We start from the raw sequence: 25,166 nt of genomic DNA, 5'->3' as shown, positions 1-25,166 counted from the left end.
GACAGAGCCAGGCTAACACTGTCCTCCTGTTCATAGTCTCTATGCTAAGCCAAGCTAACCGGTTGCTGGCTGTAACTTTAAATTGCCAGACATGTATAAGAATAGTATCAATCTTATCACCTTACAACACTTTTTTTTTTTTTTTTTCTAAATCTGGAACTATTGCTTCATGCAAACTACCAAAGTTAAAAGTACTTTGAGCATTATCGTAGCCTTATTTAGTAGAGAGAAAGCTGCTGTGAGCGAGGATTCTGTGTGACAGGTCTCAGCAACCCCTTGCTTTTAAGCTACTTGTTCAACAGTTGAGCTGTTTAGGGATTTTTTTCAGCAGAAAGGGAAGCTACTGCAGAGGGCAGCTGACACAATCCTACACTGCACTTCAATCCTCTAACAGCCTACAGGACTCATTTTCATAATATCAACACCCCCACTGTAGTACTGTACTATTGCATCAGACCCTTCAAACTGTTAGCTTAGTTAGCACCAAAGTGAACCAGGAGTGTTGAAACTGTGTTTTTACGATATCATTTGTAGGAATCAAAAACCTCTGAGCTAGCTTAAAAAGGAATAACTATGTAAAACAAAGCGTTGCAGTTCATTTCAAGGAGAATGAGCCTGCAGTAATCACGGTAGGTCACAAGCCAAAAAGCCTCAGTGGCAGGAGGCTGCTATGGAGATAGCCTTGGGAGGAGATAATTAAAATGGCACCTATGGGAGGTCCCACCTGTAGGGCTGAGAGGGAGTGTTTCCAATGCAACAGCCCTGCAGAGCGCTCATCTGAAATAATCAAATCCAGCATGAAGGCAGGCTCGGTGAACCGAAATACAACAATATGGACTGTCGCAAAGTGCTCTAGATTTCTGTCACATCTGCCCTCTTTTCTCTCTGACACTCACCATGGTGGCCTTGTTTGTTTCTTAAGATGTAACAACTCTTAGAGATAGTATTGCATACATGTTTGTGGTGCATTAGTGAGTAAAAGGGAAGGGAGGGAGGGAGTTGGAGAGGGTGACAGTGCAACAAAAACGATGCCAGTCATGATTTGAGAGTTTGAAATACAGAAAAACTTTATTGATGTCCTGTATGCCTCCTTCCAAACTAATCTACAGTAAATTAAACTATGTTGTACACAGATTTAAATTAGCATGGATCACACCTTGACACACACACACACACACACGCACACACGCACACACACTCAAACACAGGCACTCACAATTATTCCTTCCTTTATGAGTGTATTTGAACAAATGGAGGACAGTAGTGGACACCCAGGTGCAGCAAAAGCAAAAAGCAACTTCATTAATTTGACATTTAAGCACTGACAATGCAGACAGATAATAACTAAATGCTAAACAAGGACAATGTTCTATGGTTGTGGGTCCTAAATTTTATTTCACTAAATTGAATCCCACAGGGAATTTTAAGTATTTCATAGGTAATCTGTATGACCTGTTTTTTAAACAGGTGTTACATCCATTCAAAATCCATATCTAATAAAAATATAGAAAAGATTAGATTTGCCCAAAACTGTGTGACTTGCTTGTTGGTTTTTCCAATGTGTTTCTCCTATATTCCTGATGATTTGTATTTTATGTAACCACAGTTGAAGCTGGCAGCTCAGAGCATGTCCACTATGTTCTCTACTTAGGGTTACATAACTGTTTACTATACTGTAGCACGGACACAAGCCAAAAACATATTTGAGTCTTGTAAGGCGTCTTATTATAGTTGTCACTTGATACCAAAAATAAAGTCATAGACTGGCAATAAATACAAACAAATCCATACTCGTCACAGAGCAAAAACAGCTACCATAATGCACATAGACCTTGTTTAGATTAGTAAAAATCCTTCTAGTTAACATTCTGTTGTCTAAGTGGAGAAGAAAATAAATAAAATCAAGGCTGATGCTAAGTTGTTAGTACAGTACATTTAACACTACTGTATGTTAAGGTACAAGCCATGAAAAAAGGTACACCTTCAATACTTGAAGAGGCCGATATGCAAGGCACAACAATCAACAATCATCAGCTTTTCAAAAATATTAGTTTTCTTTCATGATTAAAAAAGAGAACAAATTACAAAACAATGCCAAAAAGGGAAGTGCAGCTGAATCCCAGTGTTTTGACTGTGGACTAAAGGCTAAACCCTCAAGGCTGTCGGTCCCACAGGGGCCAAAAGTTGGAGACTGTTATGTTATTAAAGAAATAAGTTCCCAAATCAGTTTTTGATTCAATAAAGGTCAACTTAAATGTCTCTGCTGTCCATTGTTTAAATTCATAAAATTACAAACATAACTTACAATTCAATATTAGAAAGAAACAGAGTCTGAAGAAGACCAGATCATTGGGATTCAGCTGTAAAACTGTGCCAATTTCACGGAAAACAGTAACAATGTGTTAAAGGGCAAGTTTGAGATTTTAGTACTACAGTGTTTGCTGATTACTTGTCAAGATTTGGCACGTTTTTTATGCCAGTAATGTGGATTTTGGTATTACTTGACTGTTACCTTAAGGGGTACTCCAGCAATATAAATCTGTATTTTATAAAGTTGGGGGAAACAGATTAAAAAAAGAATAGTCTAAATCTCTGTAGCAGAGGCCGAGATATCCTGACTATTAGTCCCTAGTACAGGTCAAGCTCCAAAAACCCTGTATACTAAATTTTCTAAAATAAACATTTTTCCGTTAGATAACCGGCAAACACCATACCCCCCACTTTTGTAACGTAGACTTTCTGTTATAAATTTGGGATTTCTAAATTGAGGTAACCTTGATGACATCAGTATGAAATCATCATAATTCTTTTGTCAGACTTGATGAAGCCCCTCCAAAGCCACAGAAGACATTATATGAGTAAACTGGATGGATGGAGTGCCCCTTTAAGTGTTCTTAATAACAATAACATTTATGTCGATAGTAATATGTTGGAAACATATGTCTTGGTCAGTGGTCAATAGAGTGCTGCAGGAATGAGTCATAAAACCTGTAAATGAGTTTGAATCTTTGCACCTGCAGTTCCCTCGTCTCAAAGTCGATGGGGTTTTTGAATGCCTTTTTGGTTAGATGCCTGAAATGAGGTCTGCAGTTAATACAAGCTTAAGAGATTTTAAGGTTTGATCAACAACAGAAAAGTTGTCAGTAAATACCTCAATATTGAATTTTGAAGTTTTCACGTGTCCTAAAAAAGGCAGATGCTAACAAGTGGCTAAATTACGCTGCAGAGGTTGTCAGGGACATTACAGGTATAGTAAGTGATGTTCTAATACACTTTTTTTGTTAAATTCAGCAGATGTCTCCTCACGATCACCTAGCTCTCTATTTTCTGTTTGTTGAAAATAAATCCAGTGTTCCTACACTGTGTAAACGCAAAACAAACAGAACGGTGGGCAAGAGCTACAAAACACTATTCCAGTCAATAAGCAACAGGTGGCGTATGCAAGCAAATGATGATGCGGGCTAAGCGTTAACAACAAGGAGAGTTGGCAGACAAACAGCAAAAGAGGAAAAGGGCTATAGAATACAAATTAAAAAAGAAGTTGCATGACCGGGAAAAGAAGGAAGAGCCTTGTTTTGTTTCACTGTCTGCTGTTTCCAACAGATCAGTTTTTCCTCATCCGTTTGTTATTGTTTGTGAAGGCTGCGCCCAACTGAAAATTACAACACAGAGGAAGCCCAAGGCAGCGGATATCCGGCCTAAATGAGTGAAATCCAGCGTAATTTCTGTCGGCAACTGAGCAATCCCCAAAGTGGGACGTCAAGTATCTAGACTATAGTAACCATAACATTAGCTAATATCGACTCTGCCATGCTTCGTTTAGTCGTTTAATCAGACATCCATGAATCTGGGTGGCGTAGATTCTAAAGGGGGGGGGGGGGGGGCTATGTTTGTTTGGCAGTTGAGTTCAAATATCAACAATCTTTGCGCAGCATCGCTTACTGCACCTTTAAATGTAAGGGTGACACAGAAATAAGTTGGAAACTAGGGGTGGTGATGTTTGTGTGAACAAAAAGTGTAAGAATCATAGACTTGTATTCGCTGCAGAGCTTATTTTCTGCAATGGTCCAAAATTAATAATCTTTTTGTCGAGACAACCAGGACAACACTAACCTCCTGGGTTGGAAAAATACGTCATCCCTGAAACACTCATATCTCAAAAATCTCAAATGTGCCCTTTAATAGTGTTTTGATTTCTTAATTGGTGAAAGGCCATAGACTGATGAAAGCTTTTAATAAACAATACCTACTCAAGTGTAGAGTGTAGAAATTCAGACTACTGTAGCTATATCATCATATAATACAGACTTCATTTATTGAAAATACCACTAAGGCAGAATCAGGCACTAGATCATTTGACAGTGGCTGAAGTTTTTTCAGGGGCTATCTAAGTGATTAGCTAGCCTCCTGATGTACCTTGAAATTTTCATACAAATGTAAACATTCAATGATATTGCACTCAAGCAGCGTACTAACATGCTGAACAATGTGTCAGTATGCATATTTTTATTCTCATAAAGTGCTTGGATGTAAAAAATATTTGAGCAGGATGGACGTTCACCATTCCTTCATCAAATTTGTTGACAATTTGAAAACTTCCACTGGTGGGACATGCCACAGCAAAAAGTAAACCATTGTTTTGTATATAAGCCACAAACAGGGTATCTCAAATGAGCTACCTGAAGCAAAATGCAAATATAAAGAGGCAAGGCTCTGTGTCGCTGTGATTTGGTTTCAGTATTTACATCCTGAAAACGTCAAACAATCTTCCCATGTTCTCTTGCCTGCAAAAAAAAGAAAGAAATGTACACAAAGGTATTAGTTAAAGCTGACTTCTTTTCCATAATTCAATGATTCAAGCAGGTGGTTAGCTGTTTCAGTGGTAGATGAGATAAAGGCATTCTCTCATGAGATTATATTTGCTGCCCTTCAACAGGCCTCAGAGGTGGGGAATGTACTGTACCGAAATTGGATATCACACGGCTGCAGTGCAGATTTAGTGCCTGTCTCTTCCTCCTTATTCATTTAACTCATCATCCATTTGCACATCCCTCCATCAGGCCATTTGCATATCTATTGATTCTCCCATCCCTCTTCCTGTCTTGCACACTGACCTTATCATTGCTGGTGGAGTGTGTTGGGTGTGTTTCCCCTGACTCCAGGCTCAGGACAGACAGGCCGGAGTCTATTAGTTCCTCTTTGAAAGAAAACCAATGTTAGCTTAGTTGTTATACCATCCAGATGTAGAAAAGTCAGAGCTGTGAAGCTATTGCATACCTGTGTTTGTGTTGCTGATGTTGCACTTAGCAAGCTCTGCAGGCTTGACAGAGTTCTCCTGCAGAGAGGTACAGGCTTTTTCAACTGAGGGGGAGCTCGGAGCTGTGGAGAGGACGCTGTCTTTTTTAGTACAATTAGTTACAGAAGCCTGCTGCTGGGCAACAGAAGGAGCAGACGGACCACCTCCCTGATCCTGAGGACTAATATCCTTCTGCTTGGCAGTTTCAAGAGGCTGCTGTGGCTCCTGCACTTTGTGTTGTTGTTTATTATGTGAGGAAGCTTTAAAGGAGCTCGCACTTATTGATTCTGAGCTGGCAGAGTCCTGAGAGCATGTGGTTTGCCTTGCGTGAGCCTCCAGGTTAAGGTCTTCTGAGAAGCGTACTTTCTTCTCCGAACCCCGAGCGGGCGAGGCCTCTGCCTTCTCCTGAGTCGGAGCGACCTCTCTCGGGGTAGCTGTGGATCCACTTACCTCCTCAGATGTACTGGACAACAGCTTCATTTTCGAGTCCTCTTCTTTCTGATCTTCTACCTCAGTGTCTGTGAGTGCGTCGAGTTCCTCCAAGAATTCCTCTAATGTTGTGTCAGAGGACTAAAGGATGAGATTAGAACAACAAATTCTTTTTTCCTCTTTAGTAACAATTATGAACAAAGTCATGTTTATACTCACACAGGTTTGTTATCTCACCTGTAGGTTCTCTCTGTCTTCATTTGCTTGCCATCTAAAGAATAAAGAGACTTTTATTAAAAGCCACTCTGTAACAACTTACAAAGAGTGTGTTTTTATTACTTTCTCTATTACCATATGCAACTTAAAATAAACAATGTACAAAGTCTAAAGATTTAGTTTGACAGTTTGGGAAATAGGTTTATTTTGCTTTCTTGCCAAGAGTTAAATGATAAGATTGATACCACTCTCATCTCGTCTGTACGGTAAATATGAAGCTAAAGTCAGCAGCCAGTTAGCTTAGCTTAGCATAAAGACAGGAAACGGGAAAACAGCAAGCTCTGCTCTGTTCTGAGGTAACTAAATAGTGAATAAATAAAACGAGGTATAATGTGGTGGATTTTGTTAGCTTTGCACTGAGCCAGGCTAGCTGGTTCCCCCTACTTCTTGTCTTTGTGCTAAGCTAAGTGCCAACTTGTTGTAGCTTCATATATACCTTAGGCCTACGAGGGGTCTTAATCTTCTCATCTAATTCTTGGCAAGAAAAGTAAATTTCCCAAAATATCCAACTATTAATTTAACATTGCATAGTCAAGTAAGAAAAATTAAGGAAGAGAAAAGTGGAGGTAGAAAGTTGTAGGTAGGTTAGCTCTAGTTAGCTTTGGTCTCAACTGTTGTAGCGGCCTGTTGTCGGCCACTCTGTACACTGAAATCTATTGTCAGCCTGATAACAAGAATCCGTCCAGACACACCTGATCCTTCTTCTGACCCTTACCTACTTACATTACTATAGAGGAAATCCTCTGACACAGTACACTTTCACACTAACATGACCTTTTGGAATTATGGGCAATGCTTGTGTAACAACACACTCTGGAAGCCACCTCACTACCCAGCCCAGTAGCTTGTTTTACATCGGAGGAAAGCTGGAGGAGAAAAAATGCGACCTTCTGGGTCATAATTCAGCTGCCACAACTTCTAAATCTAATCTAAAGCCTCATGACATCCAGGGGAATTTGTACATTAGGGCACAGTGCAAGAAAACAACAAGTGCCTTCCCAGATTTGTTTCATTTATTTCATTAGTCATAGTATGTTTTCTCATAACAGGCTGAACAGACATTATTGGTTGAATAAACATTAACATGAGGCTGTTGTGTTCGTGGCACTATTTTTTAGACGTGACTGACCTCCTGGCTCTCCCAGTTAGACGATCTATGCCTTTTGCTTTACTGCTCATCACGAGCACGTTTTTGGCTCCCTTGTCTTTTCCTCGCTTCTCATGTCCTAGGACAGAAAATACAGAAAGTTTAAGTCACAGTTAAATAACATTTGACATAAAAAAAAAAAATTCTGATTTCTGCTGAGACAGTACATCTTTAATTGTTTCCTCACTGTGTGGGCTTACATTTCTTTTAAAACAGAAAAAAAAAACTATGACCAACATTATCTGCCTTTTTTCTTCCTAGCAGATATCCCACCAGTTTACCCAGTTCAATAAACTCCACGTGAATTAAATTCCACACTCATATCCTGTTTCAACATAACTATCTAATCTAATTATAGCTGCAAGATGCTCTCCAAATGCAGTTTCAATGAGACTTCAGACTGACTACCGCACCTGCCTTGGACTGTCCTCTTCGAGCATTTCGTCCACCTGGAATTACATTTTTTTTAATTAAATAACTAGGATAATGAAACACATCATGTCACAATTGTGATGTTGAAGGTCTCATTCCTAATGCTCTCACTTTGGACTGTGTGGATGTCTCACCTCTGCTGGAAGGGCCCCAGTCTCTTTCAGGGAGGGATTTGTCTGAAAACCTAAAAGCGAAGGTTCAGTTAAGACAGAAAAAAAAAACAATGTAGGCAGTGTATTGGTCATGTCTCAAAATAGTTAATCACTTTTTGGTCAGGTGACATAACAGCCCATCTCCACCCCATCAACAGGCTCTTCTGACATTCAAGTATCATTTTTGTACATTTATTATGTAAATTGAGATTCTGTTGAGAGGTTTTGCTCCATGAGTCACACATTTTACATCCAACGATCCCATCTTCATTTTTGAATCAAAAACACATTTCCTCGTCTATTGTTACGCGAGGGCCTTGTTGTTTAAGCTTCACCAAATAAGGCAAGGAATTCCATCCCTCATCCCCACCTAAAAATAGCCGCTCCTCCCTTGTCTCTTTACATTTTGATGCTTCTTTAAACAGCACAATCATTTACGCTGCAACTCTTTGCAGCACAGCCTGGTTAGTTTGAAATCTACCAAATGTTCTTTCCTCCAGTCAGTTTGGGATGCTGAGTCTTTACAAAGTGAGAATACACAACAGGTTATGCTAACGTACTATTATATAACTCTTCATACAATGATACAGTTCACCTGAAATTATAATTATTTGCTAATGCAATAATTTACCAACATCCTGTGCATTCATGAGATTTTGCAATCATGTGGCAGGACATGTAGTCTACAAACCTCACTAAATGGATTCTTCCCCTGACTCATCAAAGTAGAAAGAAACAGGATGTTGTTCAAGATTAGTTTTTTTGTTATTTACATCTGCACTGGAAGTGAATGGAGCTTTTCACTAACTTCAGAAGTAAATGAAGAGAGAAGCACATTTTTGATTATGAAAATAACTGCTAGGTAGGCATGGGGATAAGCAAATATCTGGTTAATTAGCAGACCACATTCAAAAGGAAGGTTCTATAATGTTACAGTCTAGTTTGGCATAAAGGTTAGACGCAGGGCAATTAGCTAGCCTGTCACTGTGCAACGGTAACAAGGAAAGAAAAAAACATTAATTTAGCAGCACCTCTAATGCTATCTCACTTGTTAAATCTGAAAGAAAATGCACAAAAAAACGTACATTTGTGGCTTAACAACCTAACTTCCAGCATTTGAATTCCCATAAAACCACAAATTGTCATTTTTAAATTCCGTTTGTTTGTGTACTGATTAAAATATTTTAATGTGTATACTGTTTATATATACACACACACAATGTGTGATCTTTACAGATGCTGGTAGGCACATTGTAGGCACAGTTTCCACTCTTTATCCTGCTTCCATTCTTTACACTGATCTAAGATAGCTGGCTGCTGGCGTACAGAGTGGCATTGACAGAAAGGAAAAACCTGAAGGAGGGATTATTAGCACTATGCCAAAATTATTGATGTAAGGTTAAAGCAAGTTGAAAAAAAAGTTTAATTATTTAAGTTAGAAGATTAAAGTAAAAGAATGACGACTTATTTTCCTATATCATCTTATTTTCTAACAAAGTGTATAGCTGTGGGGAATGAAGACTTGTGGTTAGAGAAGTAGATTCTCAATTCCTAACTGGTCAAATAACTCTCTACTCTCCTTTTATCACCAAGTGGCTATTGGGAAGATGAGTGTGAATGTGAAGCTTTGCATTGATCAACATTTCCTGGAATTTAATTCTCCAATATCAAAAAAAGAGGGAGCCAACAAAATATCACCCAGCTGCAAGAAAACTAAGAGCCATGGGAAGGCTGAGTGCTAAGATGTCTTACATGTTCTCAGTTTTGTCCATGTCCCACGCCCGCCTCCACTGACCCTTGGCGTTTTTGTGGCGTGCCACTCTTTCCCTGTCGATCTGCTCGCGCTCTTTCTTCCACCGCACATACTCCTCCTGCTCCTCTTTTGACGTGGGGATGTTGAGGTCTGTGCTGCCCTGTAGGCTCTCAGGTTCCTGAGCATACACAAAATAGTTTATGGTATTTTAATGCATGAAAACAAGTAGCTCTTTTAATGTACATTTATATCATGTTACAGTGCACTCAAGAACTGTCATTCAAACATTACTAAATTAAACACCCACACCATCACCTGAGTGCCACGTAATATTACCTCTGAAGCATTACACAATAATCAGCAGTGAAGCTCAACAATAGCCTCACATTAAGCATGGGTGGTCATAAACAATAACAGCTTATCATGTCTAAACAAATCATTAAACAGCAACAGAGTAATATACACATCAGTAGGGTTCAAAAGGAACAAACAATGATATTTAATGCATCTTACTTTACTGTGAATGCCAATCACTGCATCACAGTAAATACTAATGATGGACTATTTGTGTTGGCTCCAGTCAGCTTCCATTTGAGTAGAAAAAGCTTCTTGTTTTACTACCATGATGACTGCAAGGCTACACAATCCAATCTTTGTAGACAATATTCCAGGAAAAGTGCAGTGTACAGTAAAAGCAATTAGGTCCCCTTCCTCCAATCCCCTTTTAACCTGTTTATTGATTATTGCGCCGAGAGCAGAAAGGATTGCTTGTTAATACTAAAGAGAGATCTGATGCAGGCTCTTTAACACATCAAAGGGGACAGAGGCTGTGTGCTCTTGTTACAAAGCCCTGGAGCGGACCTGGACTACAAACAATGCTGTGATCCAAGGGAAACCATGTTAAAGACAAGTGATCTCTGAGAGAAAGTGCTCACCAGTGTTTGTTTTTTTATACAGCAGGAGGGAGATAATGTTTCTGTTTAGAGAACATATACAATTGTGTGAGTAAAGTGGAGAACAATGTGGATATTATGACAGAGAGAGAAGCAGCACAGTGCCAGTAACCACGATGGGTGATGTTTTCCCCTGAGGTTTGGACTAATCACAGCCAAGTAAACATGTTGCCTTCCTGTGTGCAGTTGTTGGAGAACATGGCATCTGTGCTCATCCCTCTGTTTTCCATCCCCCTACCCCTTCCTCTCCTCTGACCCCTAGAGGATGTCAGTAGCCACAAGGGAGGGCGCTTCTCGCATGTTCCAATAGGCATTCTCCTGCTGACACCCCAGCCGCCCTTCTAATTAGCACTTTTTAATTTCTTGCCTCTGTGAGGCCTCGCAGTGGAGGTTGTCAAGAGACAAGGCAAGATGTTGCAAAGTGAGGCTGGCAAGTGTTGAGAGAAAGCAGGAATTTAGATAGCTTGGTGCATGGTCAATACAAATGATCATGCTCTTTTTCTCAACTGCTGAACTGCTTTCTAGCATCCTTCAAAGCGGCACTAGTTTAGGTTCTGAAAATGCCAGGTTCCCAGTACATTTGTTAAACAAAGCAGCTAACAAAGCCAAGGGTTGTCTGACTTTCACCCCTTACACAACACCTAAAAAACAACCCAGTTTCCTTGAGCCCCCACTTGGCTCGGGCTGCAAAGCAGGCAAGGTACAGAGAGGCAGAGAGGCATGAACAGCATCACTTGTCATGTAACGTATTCAGCGAGCCTTTGAAGCCCGCCCACCCGGACTCCCTAGTTAGCCTGTTTGTTGCACGTCTGATCTGTGAGACAACTCTGAGCTACTCCAGCACTGTTAACATGCAAGCCAGCAGGAGGCACACGGGGACACTCCAGCGCTAGAGAAGAGGGGGATACGTGCATGGCAACGTGTTGTGCCTGTCTGCGTGTGAGTGTTTGTGATGAGGAGGGTAGAGGTGTGTATTGCTTTCCTCTGTGTTTGTGTGTGTTCACATAGTGGTGATGTCATATGGAAACCTTGTATTTCACATTTGTTTTCATCTCAGTAAATGAGGTGATCACTGGGAGCTGGAGATACAACCTGAACATATTAGAGTTAGTGACAATATGCATGTTAATATGTAGTGTGTGTTTATGTCAACCAAGGCATTATGGTACCTGGCATTGCTCTGAAAGCCTGTGATGCTCCTCAGCATGCTTCTGCCCTTGTTTAACATCATCCTGTCACAGAGGAGAGACAACAAAAAAGGAAGATGAGCATAGCAACAATAAGCATGACACAACAAACTGTTGCCAGCCAATTAAACATGGTTGTAAAGAGTCACATTATTGCCACTATAAACAGGGAAAGATCATCAAGCGAGATCACAGACACATCTATTGAGGAGGATTACTAAGAGGCCTACACTGCCCCTAAGTGGACTAATGGTGCTACAGTGTAATTTGGTCATTGTGGCTCAGTATGTCCACTCTGCAATGAGGTCATCAGAGAAGAGTGCAGAGTTTGCAGCTGGTCACATGTCATTAGTTTGGAAAATTCAACTCATCTTATAACAGGTAGAGAATTGTGTGAATTTTGATTCAAGTGTATTTTTGATTACAAAGATGTGTTCCGGTGAACACAGTGGATAAGTCATGTTGCCATTAGCAGCAACACTTGTATGAACAGCCGAGGAGGGAAATGATAATAAATGCTGGACAGAGTGCTCTGGTGCACCTACAGACAACGACGCCCATATACACACTCGTGCACATTCTTCTACCCACATCCAAATGTAGCCTGGCTTACACACAGACACAAAAGACGGCTGACTATCTTGTTTCTTTTCTTCTTTCTCCTCTCACTCCTTCTTCCTCTCCCTCTCTGACCCTTTCCTGGCACCTTGCCAGGCCCGTCCCTTTGGCAGCATAATGAACCTTTTGAGAGTGAGAAGGCAGTCGAATGTTAATTAGATCAAATCGGTCCTTTCAGGATGGTGGGAATGGGGAAACAATCATGCCAGAGGAGAGCAGACCACTTAAGGTTCCAGGGAGGATAAATGGATGCTGGAAACACACGGTGGGCTGCCAGAAGTCTCTCCCCTTCTTTCCCCCCCACCCCTTTTTTTCTCACTCCCTCCCTTTTCTTTTCCTTTCTCCTGTCTCTCTCTCTCATGACTGTAAACTGACAGTCTAGTCACTGGGTTCTTCCAGACATTACAATCTGCTTGGGACAATGCCAAATAATCACGCCCCTCTCACAGAGTCATTATTTATTTCAAGGGTGTCCCACACATTCAAAAACTATTTCAGCGGCAGGGCAAACCCATATGTATGTGCAGCTCATCGTGGATCTTTTCCACACAAATACCAGCATTTTTCCTCCCATCAACATCTTGTGCACTGTAGCACTGGCTACTGTTCAAGTGCTGATTCAGTCCATATGATGAATAAAGTCAAACAGATCACTCGGCGAAAAATAAAGGCAAAGAGAACCGCGTGTTCAGCCCATAGATTTAGTGCACATTAACATCAGATGGGCCAGTGAGCGCTTAGTGTATCAGCCAATCAGAAGCAGATGCCCTGGGCAATATATCGATGTCATATCTATATCGTGATATGAGACTAGATATCGTCTTAGATTTTGGATATTGTGTTATGGCATAAGTGGTGTCTTTCACTGGTTTTAAAGGCTTCATTACAGCAAAGTTGTCATTTTCAGTCTTACCAGACTGTTCTATTATTTGCCTTTACCCACTTAGTCATTATATCCACATTACTGATGATTATTTATCAAAAATCTCATTGTGTAAATATTTTGGGTCAACACTACAATATTGTTGCGGTATTGATATCAAAGTATTTGGTCAAAAAAATTGTGATATTTGATTTTGTCCATATTGCCCAGCCCTAGATGTATATATTCATATTTAGATAGAGCCTCCACTGGCGTGTTGTTAGACCCTCCCGCAACCAGACTGTGTCTGTGTTTACAGTGGTGAGGATCAGCTCTCTATTTTGTGCATTAACTCATTTGTTGAGCAGCGTTTGTGTGTGTGTGTGTGTGTGTGTGTGTGTGTGTGTGTGTGTGTGTGTGTGTGTGTGTGTGTGTGTGTGTGTGTGTGTGTGTGTGTGTGTGTGTGTGTGTGTGTGTGTGTGTGTGTGTGTGTGTGTGTGTCAGAGCAGCTGTTTCTGAGTTTCTGCATACCCAGGGGGCTTTAGGTGGCATTTAGTGTGGCATTTCACAGCCTAGCCAGGGATGCATGTGCACGTGTCTCTGCCTATCCACACATGGAATCTGAGACCTACAGTATGGGGAAGCTATTTGATGTTAAACATGCCATCTCCGATCTTATACTACCGATAACAAGGCCTTTTGTTAGGACAAGAACTCTTAAACCAATCAATCTATTTTGAATGGCCCTAGAGGGACACAGTGAACTTTACAGCCTGTTCCATACACCTAAAGGCATCTACACCCAGAAGTTGCAAAAATACAACAAAATCTTAGAGGGAGAAAAAAAGATAAATAACCATCAGACCTGAGTGGGATTACACAAAAAAGTTGAAGCAGTCATTCAGGCCTTTTGAAGGTTAAAGATGTAGTTCTACAGTGCATCTACTTAACCTACAGCTCTATAGTAGCCCCCCTCCGCTAATCCCACACCAGTCAGTCACAGCCCCAGTCCACCTCCTGTCCACAAACCATTGTGCTCCATCACTGGAGGGGTGTGGCCAGCCGACATGTCTGACATCTATGTAAAACATGTCGGAGCAGCACAAGAGAATGAACAAAGGGGATGAGAGAGTGGAAAGGGACTGGAGGATGCATGCCAGATTGTAAATGCTGAAGCGAGGATCACTGGAGTGTTCAGAATGTTTGATTCAGACCTGTGGTGCTGTGTCTCTCTTGGTCATGTGAAGTGGATGCTTCCCCCTTCCCACTGACTCCACACGCCTTGCCTGTCTGTCATCTGTAGGGCTTTTGATGTCAGCAGGGCCTGGCCTCTTCTCTGGCCTCTCACTCACCACCCTCTTACCCTGGAGAGACAGGTATTCAAATCAGGGTATCAGGGTATCATAATTGTGTGCATGTGCCGGTCCTTATCATGTCCAAAATCTGCACAAGAATGATTCATTTGAGGGTTTCCATTACTAATATGCAATAAATAACAATCACTCATGTGTAAAAAACATTTACCCCTGCCTCTGTACAGACACATTCATAGACAGAGGGTTTTGATAGCGCTATCACAAACCTAAACTTTAATCTAGCAGCTCTCTGATTGAACAGGATTACATGTTGTACCTCACACAGCTGCACATTTATAGCTATGCTAGTGGCGTGTCTCCTTGTATTGCTATGACAGTCTGCCGGTCAGCCCACCACACTTCAGTACACCAGAATGAAATATCTCAACTACTGGATCCATTGCCATTAAATGAGGAACAAATATCAACGGTGCCCAAAGAATGTACTTTGGTGATACCCAATACATTGGTTTATGACCAATTACCTACAAAACTAATGATATTCCCCTCAGCCTCAGTTATTTGTGTTTACTGTTTATTTGTTAATGTCAGCATGCTAACACACTAAACTAAGATGATGAACATGGTAATTATTACTTACTAAACAGCTGTATTTTAGCATTGATATTATGAGCATGTTATTTTTGCCGATGTTATTAAGCACAAAGCACTGTTGTGGCTCACACAGCTTCTAGCCTGACTGTAGTCTTTTAAGTCTCATGGACTACGTTCACAGCTTGGTTGAGCAGGAAACAGGCATATTCAGCCTATTTTGTTAACTACACCATAAGTAAATACTGTAGATTCATTTGAAAGTTATGGTACTAAGGCTACATCTACTCTTCACTGCTACGTTTTCATTTTTAAGCAGCATTTTTGAGACAAAGACAATATCCACACAGGAATATTATCTCCAGCAACAGAACGATTTTCCATCCATATGAAAGTGTCTTAGAATGCATATCACATGACCGCTTGCACACACTCGGCACGTGCGTGGACCAACGACAAGGTGGAACTCTTACTCAAAGGTATGTAAACCTACCCAACCAATTTAACTGACTTACGTGCACCGTCGTTTCCAAAGGTGTTTGTTTGTGCTTGTGCACACTACAAAGCAACTAAAGCAGCAGTGTTTCCAAATATCTCCTTTTTAGTCAGAAACGCTGGAGTATTGTGGGCACGGGGTGTAAACGCAGCAACAGAAATCTTAACATGCTTTGATAATTCAAGCACTGTTAATTAAAAACCATAAAAATATTAAAGTGCTCATATTATGCACATTTTCAGGTTTATAATTGTGTTTAGAGGTTGTGCCAGAATAGGTTTATGTGGATTAATGTTCAGAAAACAACATATATATTTGTTGTACTGCACATTGCTGCAGCTCCTCTTTTCACCCTGTGTGCTCTCTGTTTTAGCTACAGAGTTAGGCATCTCACTTCTGTACCTGTACTGCTAGCTTGTCAGTTGCAGAGTATGAGGGAGTGCCATGCTAGCAGCTAGGCGAGTATTATAACATGTGTAACAAAGTGACGCACGTTCGTCACGGAATGAAAGGCTGGACTACAATAGAGCTGTTCAGAACAGTTTGTGTACTTTGGAAAATTGTACGTCCCTTTGGGGTGGACTTTGGGCTTTTTCCCTGTGTAAGCCTATAACGTGCACAAAAAAAGATATATAACGCAATTAAGGAAAGGGAAAAAGCCAAAAAGCATAAGATGGGCACTTTAAGTAAACCTTATGGAAATGATGTAAAGCACCTGCTGAGTAGCAGATTGACACACATTAATCTCAATTATAAAAGCTCTGACTTTAGCAAACTGTTTGTTGTGAGTTGAACATTTTCTCGTAGTGCCTTCAAAGCTTTAACCATGGTTCTAATATATATACAGGTCTTGTTAATAGATCATATTATATAATAATCATAATATTTTCAATTCAGTATCCTCAAATTGTTTCGATTGTCTGTCCCATCTTTGCTAGGAGGGCACGCTTTTGCATATGCATCATAAAGTCTACATTGCATAGCCATCTTTTTAAGTGCTCTGCTATCAGACTTGTTCTCTTCCTATAAACCTGTTAGTTGAATGCTTATTAATTGCTTTCAGCTTGGTGTAATGTCACGACCCCAGCCATCATCACAGTACTTATTTATCTAAATGAGGAATTGTTTTTTGTTATTCTTTCATTTATTGCAATAAAACTACAGGGTTTTTGGGGTCTCCTATATTTGGAAATTGGCTCTGCAGTGTATTTACCTTTTTACCAGTCATGGTGACCATTAGCTGCTTCCTGTGGCCTTGGCCAGCACCCTGCAGAGGGCCTTCTCCCCCTATATCGGGCCCGGAATCCTGCTGTCCTTTCCCAGCTGGTGAACCACAGCTGATTGGCTTTGTCACCACTACGCGACTGTCCTGCTCCCATCCAAAGACACAAACATGTTATAAAATACGCCTCTTTCAGCTTTGAGGCATTAGTTTGTCAAGTATTTTACAGTTCTTAAGTCTGTCACTTCATTTTGAGAAACTCACACTGGTAGACTTGCAGATTGTGATGGTAAAATCCTCAGCTTTGCCCTTGCGGCTCTGCAGCGCCATTCCTTCCTCTTCTGCCCTTTTCCTGTCCTCCTCCACCTCCTAAATGCAACTCAATGATAACAACAAACTAATCAGGAAGCCTGAAAGAGCATCAGGCTTTCACAGAAAACACACATGCCGCAGACTTGCATATCTACACCTGATGATGATGATGACCAGAGAAATGTTGGACTCCCCAGAAGCCTCTGTGCCTGCGAGCACTTGTCCTTACCTTGTGCCTCTTCATTAGTGCTTCATTCTTCCTGCGGAGAGCCTCAATCTTCTTGTCCAGCTCCAGGTCCCTGTCATTATCCCTTTTGGGCATCATGTCACTGGGGGTCTGCGAAGAGCCACATCAAACCATTGATACAATTACAAGACACACTCACATTTCAAAATTAGGTTTACTATGATATTTGAGTCTAGGGTAGAGGTGTGGAAAAAAATGCTTTTCATTTTACTTAGTTTGAGAAAAATTTGCTTTTTTTCTACTAAATGTTTTTTCATTTAATAAAAGAAGCCAAGGTTCCCAAGTGTTAAATATTACCTAAACACAAGCAGCTGTGCAAGACATTTGCCTCTAAAGTCTGATTATGAATAATAAAACAATGATTAGAAATCTGACCACATATTGCATGCCATGCCAGCTTTCCGAGGGTTTTCAATGTGATAACACAACACTAACACGCTCACACCCACCACAGATGGAGCATTCATTACGTAGCTCGGTTACACAGGGAGAATGCATATGCGGAGCATACTAAACATCCCAATGCGGTCAACAGGACATGCCTACTCACACGATAAGAGGCCCCATACTGAAAATCTACGTCTCATGGAACACCAACAGAAGGAAATCATAAAGGCATTAATGTGGTCCGGGCCAAATCCCCCCACCCGTCCTCTAATTTGTCGCCTTGGTTTATTGAGGCTTACCGAATATGATGTCTTTCATAATGCCTGCATGATATTCCAGGTCATTCATAGGTTAAACTACTGATTGTGTGAGCTTGTTCCAATCAGTCGTCCCCTGCACACTTATGGCACAAGGGAAAAACACTGAATCACTGGCAAAAAACGGCGGTTAAAGTGTACAAGCCTGAGTGTAGTTTGTAGGGGACCGCAGATTTGGAACAAGCTTGCGGAAAACATGAAATTGACGCATTCTGTCTTCATCTTTAAGAAAAGTCTCAAGAAAAAGAAAATGCTCTTTACAAAGGATTGTTGAATATTCCGTAAGTGCTATAGTTGTACTGGGATTGTTTGTCTGTAGTTTTTTTTTTTTTTTGGATTTGTCTATTTTGTGTCTATAGTAAATTGAGTTTTTTGTTTGTATTTTATCTGTTGTATGTTTATTGTTATTGGGCCCCCCCGCTGAAAATTGTTTAGTAGCTTATTTGGGGTTTCCCATTTCACACGGCCTACATATGATCGTTGTACCTTCTGAAATTGTGTTTAACGATGCAATGATGACGTGTGAAATAAACAAAACAACTAAGTGATTGTTAACACATCCTTTCATGAAAATCTCTCTTTAACTTGCTGCACCAGCTGCAAACATGTCCAAGAGAGCTGCTGAGTTGAGTAAATGTGCACAGATATTCAGAAGAGGCAAGATTAGGATAATATCACAGAATGATAATGGGGGGGGGGCATCAACCATGTCCAACACAGAGATGTCATGTCCTTTAGCCTGCAACAACATTACCGTTCCCTTTAATGTTCCCTCTCCAATCTGGTCTGCACGGTCTTTCTGCATGTGTGAGTGGGGAAAGGGTTGTTCCTTTAGCAGAAGACTGAATAAGGAACTCCTCCTGCAGCATGTGGTTTAGCATACACATGTAACTTTCTGAAGTGTCACTGTAGAGTTGACAGGAAGCGGCAGACAATTTGTCGTTTTTTGCAATGAGTTTTTTTGTAAGAATTAAATAAAAAAGTGGATGACCTTAAAAGGTGCTAGTAGGTGGATTGTGTTGCCTTTGGATGGAGCTAGGTTAGCTGTTACTCCCTGTCTCCAGTCTTGCTAAGATAAGCTAACCGGCTGCTGGCTGTAGCTTCATTTTTAACATACAGAACTGATAGTGTTATCAATCTTCTCATCTAACTCTCAGCAAGAAAGTTAATAACCATTTTTCCCAATATGTTGAACTATTCCTTTGAACTGGTACACCAGTACATAAAATGCCAGCACGAGGAATGGTCACAAGGCAGCTCCTTCCTAATAAATGCAACATACATGTATTGTTTCAAAGAAACATGCTTCAGGCTAACATATTATTTTCAAACAAACGGTTCACTTCACTCAGCTTGAGGTTGAAGCTTGAAGAAGAAACCAAAATGTAAGTTTTAGTAATAATTCTCTGGGATTGACATAAAGTGATGTGATAGAGATATATACGTGCCAAAACCTTGAAAAGATAAGATCGGAGTTATGAGTTTGTTGCCATTTTCATCCCTCCGTCTCTCTCCTGAGGGGTGCATTTCTCTTCATATTGTCACAAAGTTTTATTAAGCACACAAACAACAGCTCACTGATAATATTAAATGAACACTCATTGTAAAGAAAATAAACTCTTGACTCAATCTGCTAAAACAAGTTTCCCACTTAGAATCAATGCTGGCATCACTGACTGTTCACAGCTGAGAAGTAACAATAGAAAAGTTGCCACTGCTGCTTGTTATAACTGTGAAAACACATAATTAATATTGAAGTATTCTATTCTCCACACTCTGTATTCATTATTCGGAAGGGTCAGACCTTCTTGACAGAGACAGAAAGTAGATGTGCAAAAGTGGGTCAGTCATTCTCCACTGTTGCCCCAGTGACGACAATAGAGTCAAGGATGCTTCTATGTGATATTACAAGCACAGAATGATGACTCACGGCTAGTAAGCGCATAAAGACCATCACATGGAGACTGCAAGACATTCTTTAGTGCTTTTTCCATCACTGCCACTGTTACGCCTATAAAGAATAGCTGCTGATAATGAACATTTCTGTAAATGCGCCAGTGTTAGCCAATTGGCTAGTTTTCAACTGTAGTCCTACCTAGGATGCATGTCTTTTATGGTGGGAAGAAACCGGAGTACCCGGAGGAAACCCACGCAAACACGGGGAGAACATACAAACTCCACACAGAAAGGCCCGGAACGACCTGGATTCGAACCAGGATGTTGTCACTAAACGTAAGGTGTCAGCACAGACTTAGTAAAATAACAAAAACTACACATCCTGAATGCAGTTGTGCATTGTCAAACCCGCAAAGACACAGTGAGCATTAGAAAAGTTGTGACTCACTCAGAGAAGTAGCTGGCTTGAAAGTGGTCACCTCACCGCTTCTAGTTGTCAGGGTATCCAAACACAACAGACCATGAGGACATAGCACCAAGAATAGGCGCAAGGGAGAGTCAAATCTGAATCTCAGCAAGGCCAATGGCGGAGACTGAAGTGAACACCGGCCTCAACAAACCAAAGCGGGGGACACTGTGTGAGGATGGTACCCCTCTGGGTTCGGCCAGCCAGTTCTGTGATTGTGCAGCAGCAAGACTAACGTGCACCCACACACACACACCACCACAAAACACACAGAGCCGTTGTGGGTCTGCCAGCGGACAGGACCCATGCCTGGACAAGCAGGCGAAAGGGAGGGGTGGTGGGGGCCCTGCAGAGAGAAAGCTGCCAAGGCTTCCTCCCCACCCAGCGTTCCTGCCACCTACAGGAGCGACAACAGGGGAGCGAAAGAGCCAGAGACATAACTAAAACGCTGCATGTAGTCAGAGCTAAATCTGCGACAGAACAGAAAAGGAAGAGGGGGAACCTAACACCAGAGAGAGAGAGAGAGAGAGAGAGAGAGCTGGAGAGTGTGGGTTGAGAGGGGAGAGGGAAAGGAGAGAGAAGGCACTCACAGGTCTTTCCATGTCAGCGGTAAGAGCTGGGCAGGGTCCAGGCGCGAGGCAGCCGAGGCAGCAGAGAGGGCTGCCTGGAGTCGACGATCATGCCTCGATTACAATGAGCCAAGTTGGGCAAACAGCCAAGACGTCTGACAAATGCAGAGCTCCCCTGTTGACGGATTTCACAGCACCCATCCGCTCGTCTTCTCCCCCTATCTCTCTCTCTCTCTTTCTCTCTCTCTCTCTCCAACCCTCCCACTCTCCTGCACATATGCTCTCTCACTCCCTCTCTAAAGCACTTGCTCTATCCCCTCCTCACTTATCCACTGCTCAAAGCATGCTAGTTGAATACCGTCACCCTCCCCACATACACACACTCAGTGAATTATAAAGTGCGTTAGCACTATTGCCTAACTGACACTATTTTCTTTTTCAGTGTATATGTCAACATATGTTTGGTAGCCACAGTAAATCTAAAAGTCATTATATGTATACACATAGTACAGCTGTTGTTTGTGTGCTTAATAAAACTTTGTGACAATATGAAGAGAACTGCACCCCTCAGGAGAGAGACAGAGGGATGAAAATGGCAACAAACTCATAACTTTGATCTTATCTTTTCAAGGTTTTGGCACGTATATGTCTATCACATCACTTTATGTCAATTTCAGAGAATTTTAACTTAAACGTTTTTGCTTTTACATTTTAAAAAATTTAGTAAGAAATATGATTATAGTTTTATAATATCCATAATATGATTGTTTATTAATTTCTCTTTTCTTTCAATGGGCTTATAGGTACATTATTTTTCTATAAACTTTTTATGTTTTTATTATCTTTTGTTCTATTATTATGAACTTATTTATTTATGTATGTTGTCATTTCTATATAAGGTGTTTTTAACGACATAATGTCACTGTGGAACAATTGGCTAAGATACTTGCCAGCCGGCTAGAAGTTTCCTTTCCTGCTGTCATATCACCAGACTGGGTTGATCAAGAACCCCCATTTTTAACATTTGTCACATATTTCACATACTCTCCTTTTTTTGGGACCGTGGGGATACTGATAGGGGGAGAATGGTAGAGGGGATTTAACATATTGACTGTACGGCATACATCGCATATATTACTGTATTGTGATACTACTTGTTAAAAATTCAATAAAAAAAGAAGGAAAAGTTTCTTCCCATTCTGATGAGGCCCTCATTCACATCTTAATCACATCTTAATATAGCTACACTATATAATCAGGACCTCACAAATGAGATGCATGTGTTGTTTGTTCCCACTGTGGATTCAACAGCTGCGTCTCCAGCGAGCTCCAGACTACATGTTTAGAGTACTAAAGAACTTTCCAAAAGAGTGTGCGTGTGCGTGTGCGTGTGCGTGTGCGTGTGCGTGTACGTGTACGTGTGTGTGTGTGTGTGTGTGTGTGTGGTGGGGGGAAGGGGGGGAGATGCCTGCCAAATTTCCCACAATTCCTCATGCATGGCAAGCTGCCTTTGCCAAGTCTGAGAGCTAATGACATGCAACAAACAGGCAGACTGGCAGACAAATGTCACAAGGAGAGAATGAGCAGCAGTGAAGTCAGTCTCTTGAGACTCAGTCAGTGCTCTGCATTATGGAAACAAACACATCTTTGAAAGTTACCAGTCTAAGCTACATTTTTAGCAAAGTCCACATAGTTTACATTTTACATGGATCAATCATGCTAACGAGCAAAAGCTCTTTACACAACATTCTAGCCTGCAAGAATTTGAGCTATTTAAGAATTAATGTGAGAAATTTCTTTTAAAAAAAGGTTGTGTTTGATGTTGTAATACCTGGAAATGATTGCCCTAAATGGTGAACTAAGTACTTAAGTTCCAACCTTGTGTTTGGAGAGGAGATGAAGTTATATAATTAAAAATGTTTCCCAGTGGGGAAATTACAATGTACACTCTGTTTGTTAGTAACCACTACACACACAGGCTTGAAATACAGACATGCTCAGGTCCGACTCACGCACGTCATAGTGAGTGGGCTGCCAGTGCTGGACCAGCACCTTGAGCAGTTTGGGGGGGTACGGTGCGTTGCTCAAGTAGAAGGTGAAGTAGCATCCCTCCAGCCACCAATCCACACTCCGTACTTTGGTCCTTGAGCCAGCGACCCTCCGGTTCCCAACCCAACTCCCTATGGACTAAGCTACTGCTACCCGAACCTATGAATGTCAAGTTAAATAATATACTGTTAGTTTAATTTAAGTTATCATTTAAGTTTCATTAAATATTAATGAATTAACAGGACTATAAGAACAAGCATGCTAGCGGCTCAGTGAGACTTTACTTTGAGCTAAATGCTAACGCTACCATGCAGACATGACGCAGTGGTGATGCTAAAATCTGTTGTTAATCAAGCAGGTAAAATGTTTATCATGTTCTCTATCTCTGTCAGTACACGATCTGTTCTGCCTGCACGATCCGTCCTGCGCATGCGCAGGTAATAATCCTGATGTACGAGGATTTACAACACTGCACGAGACCGTTAAAGAAAGTCTGTTCCACAGTAGCGGTCTGCCGTTAGCCTCCACCGGAAGGTTAACTTCAGTTTAGCTAACAGCTAATTCGGCTAACCACTAGCTGAGACAGCATTTAAAAGACCCTCAAAAGTGAAAATAACCGTTAAAATATATAACAGCTGTTACATCAGTTCTATGTGACTTGTGCTCTTTTCAAATACAATTACTCAAGACTTGTCTTTATTATTAATGTAGGGTGAACAGACGTCCCCGGTTTCCGGGGACAGTCCCCGGTTTTGGTGACCTGTCCCCGGAAATGTCCCCGGTTTTCACTGTGACTTACAGACCCGAAATTGTAATGAAATAAAGAAAACACTGACCAAACGTAGCCAACGGAGACAATATCAGTTTAGAATGTTAGCATGCTAACATTTGAATATTAGCACTACACACAGCTGAGGCCGATGCGTGTTTCTGGTATTTGGTCATAAATTAAAATAGCCTAATGGACAACGTTAATTTTGACCTGATGAAGGCGCTAGATCAAAAGTCAGGGGCCAACAAAGTCATTAAGGTACATCGTCAAGGAACCATGAATGCCTGTGAAAAAATGTAAATTTTTAAAATGTCATGCATATTTAAAGTTTTTGTTGAGGAATTTCAGTCCGGTCCAAAGTAGTGGCCCTACCTACTGACCAAAGATTTGCTGCTAGCATGGCTAAAAATAATGTTAACCTTCACACAAATTAATTTTGCCCCATAACACAACACATGCCATTGTCAGGTTATGTAGTTAATTCTACTATTTCTTTTACAACAACACAACAGTTTACATTTCCATACAAGTAGGTTGCCACTGCCAGTCTATATCGGGGGTTAAACCATGACAGACACTCATTCACACCTAGCATTATTGATGCTAATGATTGCTTAGCTTTGAGGACAACACAGCGGCTAAATAACGGAGGGAAGACACAGCAACTTTGGTATATTAGCAAAATCGTAAATTGTTGAGTTACTTTTTTTCTCTGGATAGATAATTGAGACATCAAAGTAATACTGCCCTGACCTCCACATCATCTAGGTTTACCGTCTTCTTCAATCTCATTGCACAGGTACTGCCATTGTGTCTAATGACAATAAAGGCATTCTATTCCATTCTCTATCAGGCTAACAGTAGAAGCAGCAGGCTGCAGTTTCACGTCCGGTCCAGTAGATGGAGCCAAGTCAACTGGCAACCTGCAACCGTTCTCTTAATACAGCCATGCCTGCAACACGGAGAGGAGAGGCCCATCTAATATGTAAAAAAATCATAATATTATATAATACATATTCCACATTTATTCTTTTCAAATCTACTGGACATTAATTATAATAAATGAAACAATTATGCAATAAAAAGAATATGCAATTGAACAAATGCTTGAAAATTTAAATGGAATGAACAAAAACGAAATGAGCAAAAACGACCTCATATAATATAACATAATATACTATGACCAAACTGCATTTGCATTGTAAAATAACGTAATTGTTTTATCTAATCTGAAAAAGGTTTTTCCAATGACTGTATATATCTTGTTATACGGTCCATGAGTTTTTCCCCATGTTTTTTCTTTACTTCACTTATCAATAATCTGTGAGATTTCCTCATTACCAGGGGCTCCTGCTCACTGTAAACTGTGATTAGCCATGTTGCATTATCATATAAACAGAACATATTTTTTATGGTAGAAT

At 40.8% G+C, this 25,166-nt stretch overlaps 1 protein-coding gene and 1 long non-coding RNA gene across 5 annotated transcripts; one reads left to right on the top strand and one right to left on the bottom strand.

The window, feature by feature from the left end:
* LOC116675283 (uncharacterized) lies at positions 1 to 6,023 on the top strand. Its single transcript, XR_004328373.1, has 3 exons — positions 1 to 71; positions 923 to 924; positions 6,010 to 6,023. It is a non-coding gene; the product is annotated as an uncharacterized LOC116675283 (long non-coding RNA).
* Positions 4,300 to 24,640, bottom strand: LOC116675282 (coiled-coil domain-containing protein 9B). Of its 4 annotated transcripts, XM_032507217.1 has the most exons (14): positions 24,499 to 24,543; positions 17,272 to 17,379; positions 16,995 to 17,099; positions 16,722 to 16,877; positions 14,320 to 14,469; positions 11,608 to 11,670; positions 9,485 to 9,663; positions 7,715 to 7,764; positions 7,562 to 7,597; positions 7,131 to 7,227; positions 5,963 to 5,996; positions 5,278 to 5,866; positions 5,115 to 5,197; positions 4,300 to 4,784 (listed from the first exon to the last, which is right to left on the bottom strand). In XM_032507217.1, exons 1-14 carry the CDS (start codon positions 24,535 to 24,537, stop codon positions 4,758 to 4,760), a joined length of 1,716 nt encoding a protein of 571 aa, XP_032363108.1. In that variant the 5' UTR covers positions 24,538 to 24,543; the 3' UTR covers positions 4,300 to 4,757. The 4 variants fall into 4 exon arrangements, with proteins under 4 accessions (XP_032363108.1, XP_032363104.1, XP_032363105.1 ...); XM_032507213.1 differs by lacking the exon at positions 4,300 to 4,784 and having other exon boundaries at positions 4,817 to 5,197; positions 24,499 to 24,640; XM_032507214.1 differs by lacking the exons at positions 4,300 to 4,784; positions 24,499 to 24,543 and adding an exon at positions 20,946 to 21,346 and having other exon boundaries at positions 4,817 to 5,197.
* Between the last annotated feature and the right edge of the window lie 526 nt (positions 24,641 to 25,166).

Source organism: Etheostoma spectabile, unplaced genomic scaffold (assembly GCF_008692095.1).
Source record: "Etheostoma spectabile isolate EspeVRDwgs_2016 unplaced genomic scaffold, UIUC_Espe_1.0 scaffold00001755, whole genome shotgun sequence".
Classification (NCBI taxonomy): Eukaryota; Metazoa; Chordata; class Actinopteri; order Perciformes; family Percidae; genus Etheostoma; species Etheostoma spectabile.
Note: the sequence above shows the minus strand (reverse complement) of the source record. Positions and strands in the feature narration are given on the sequence as shown.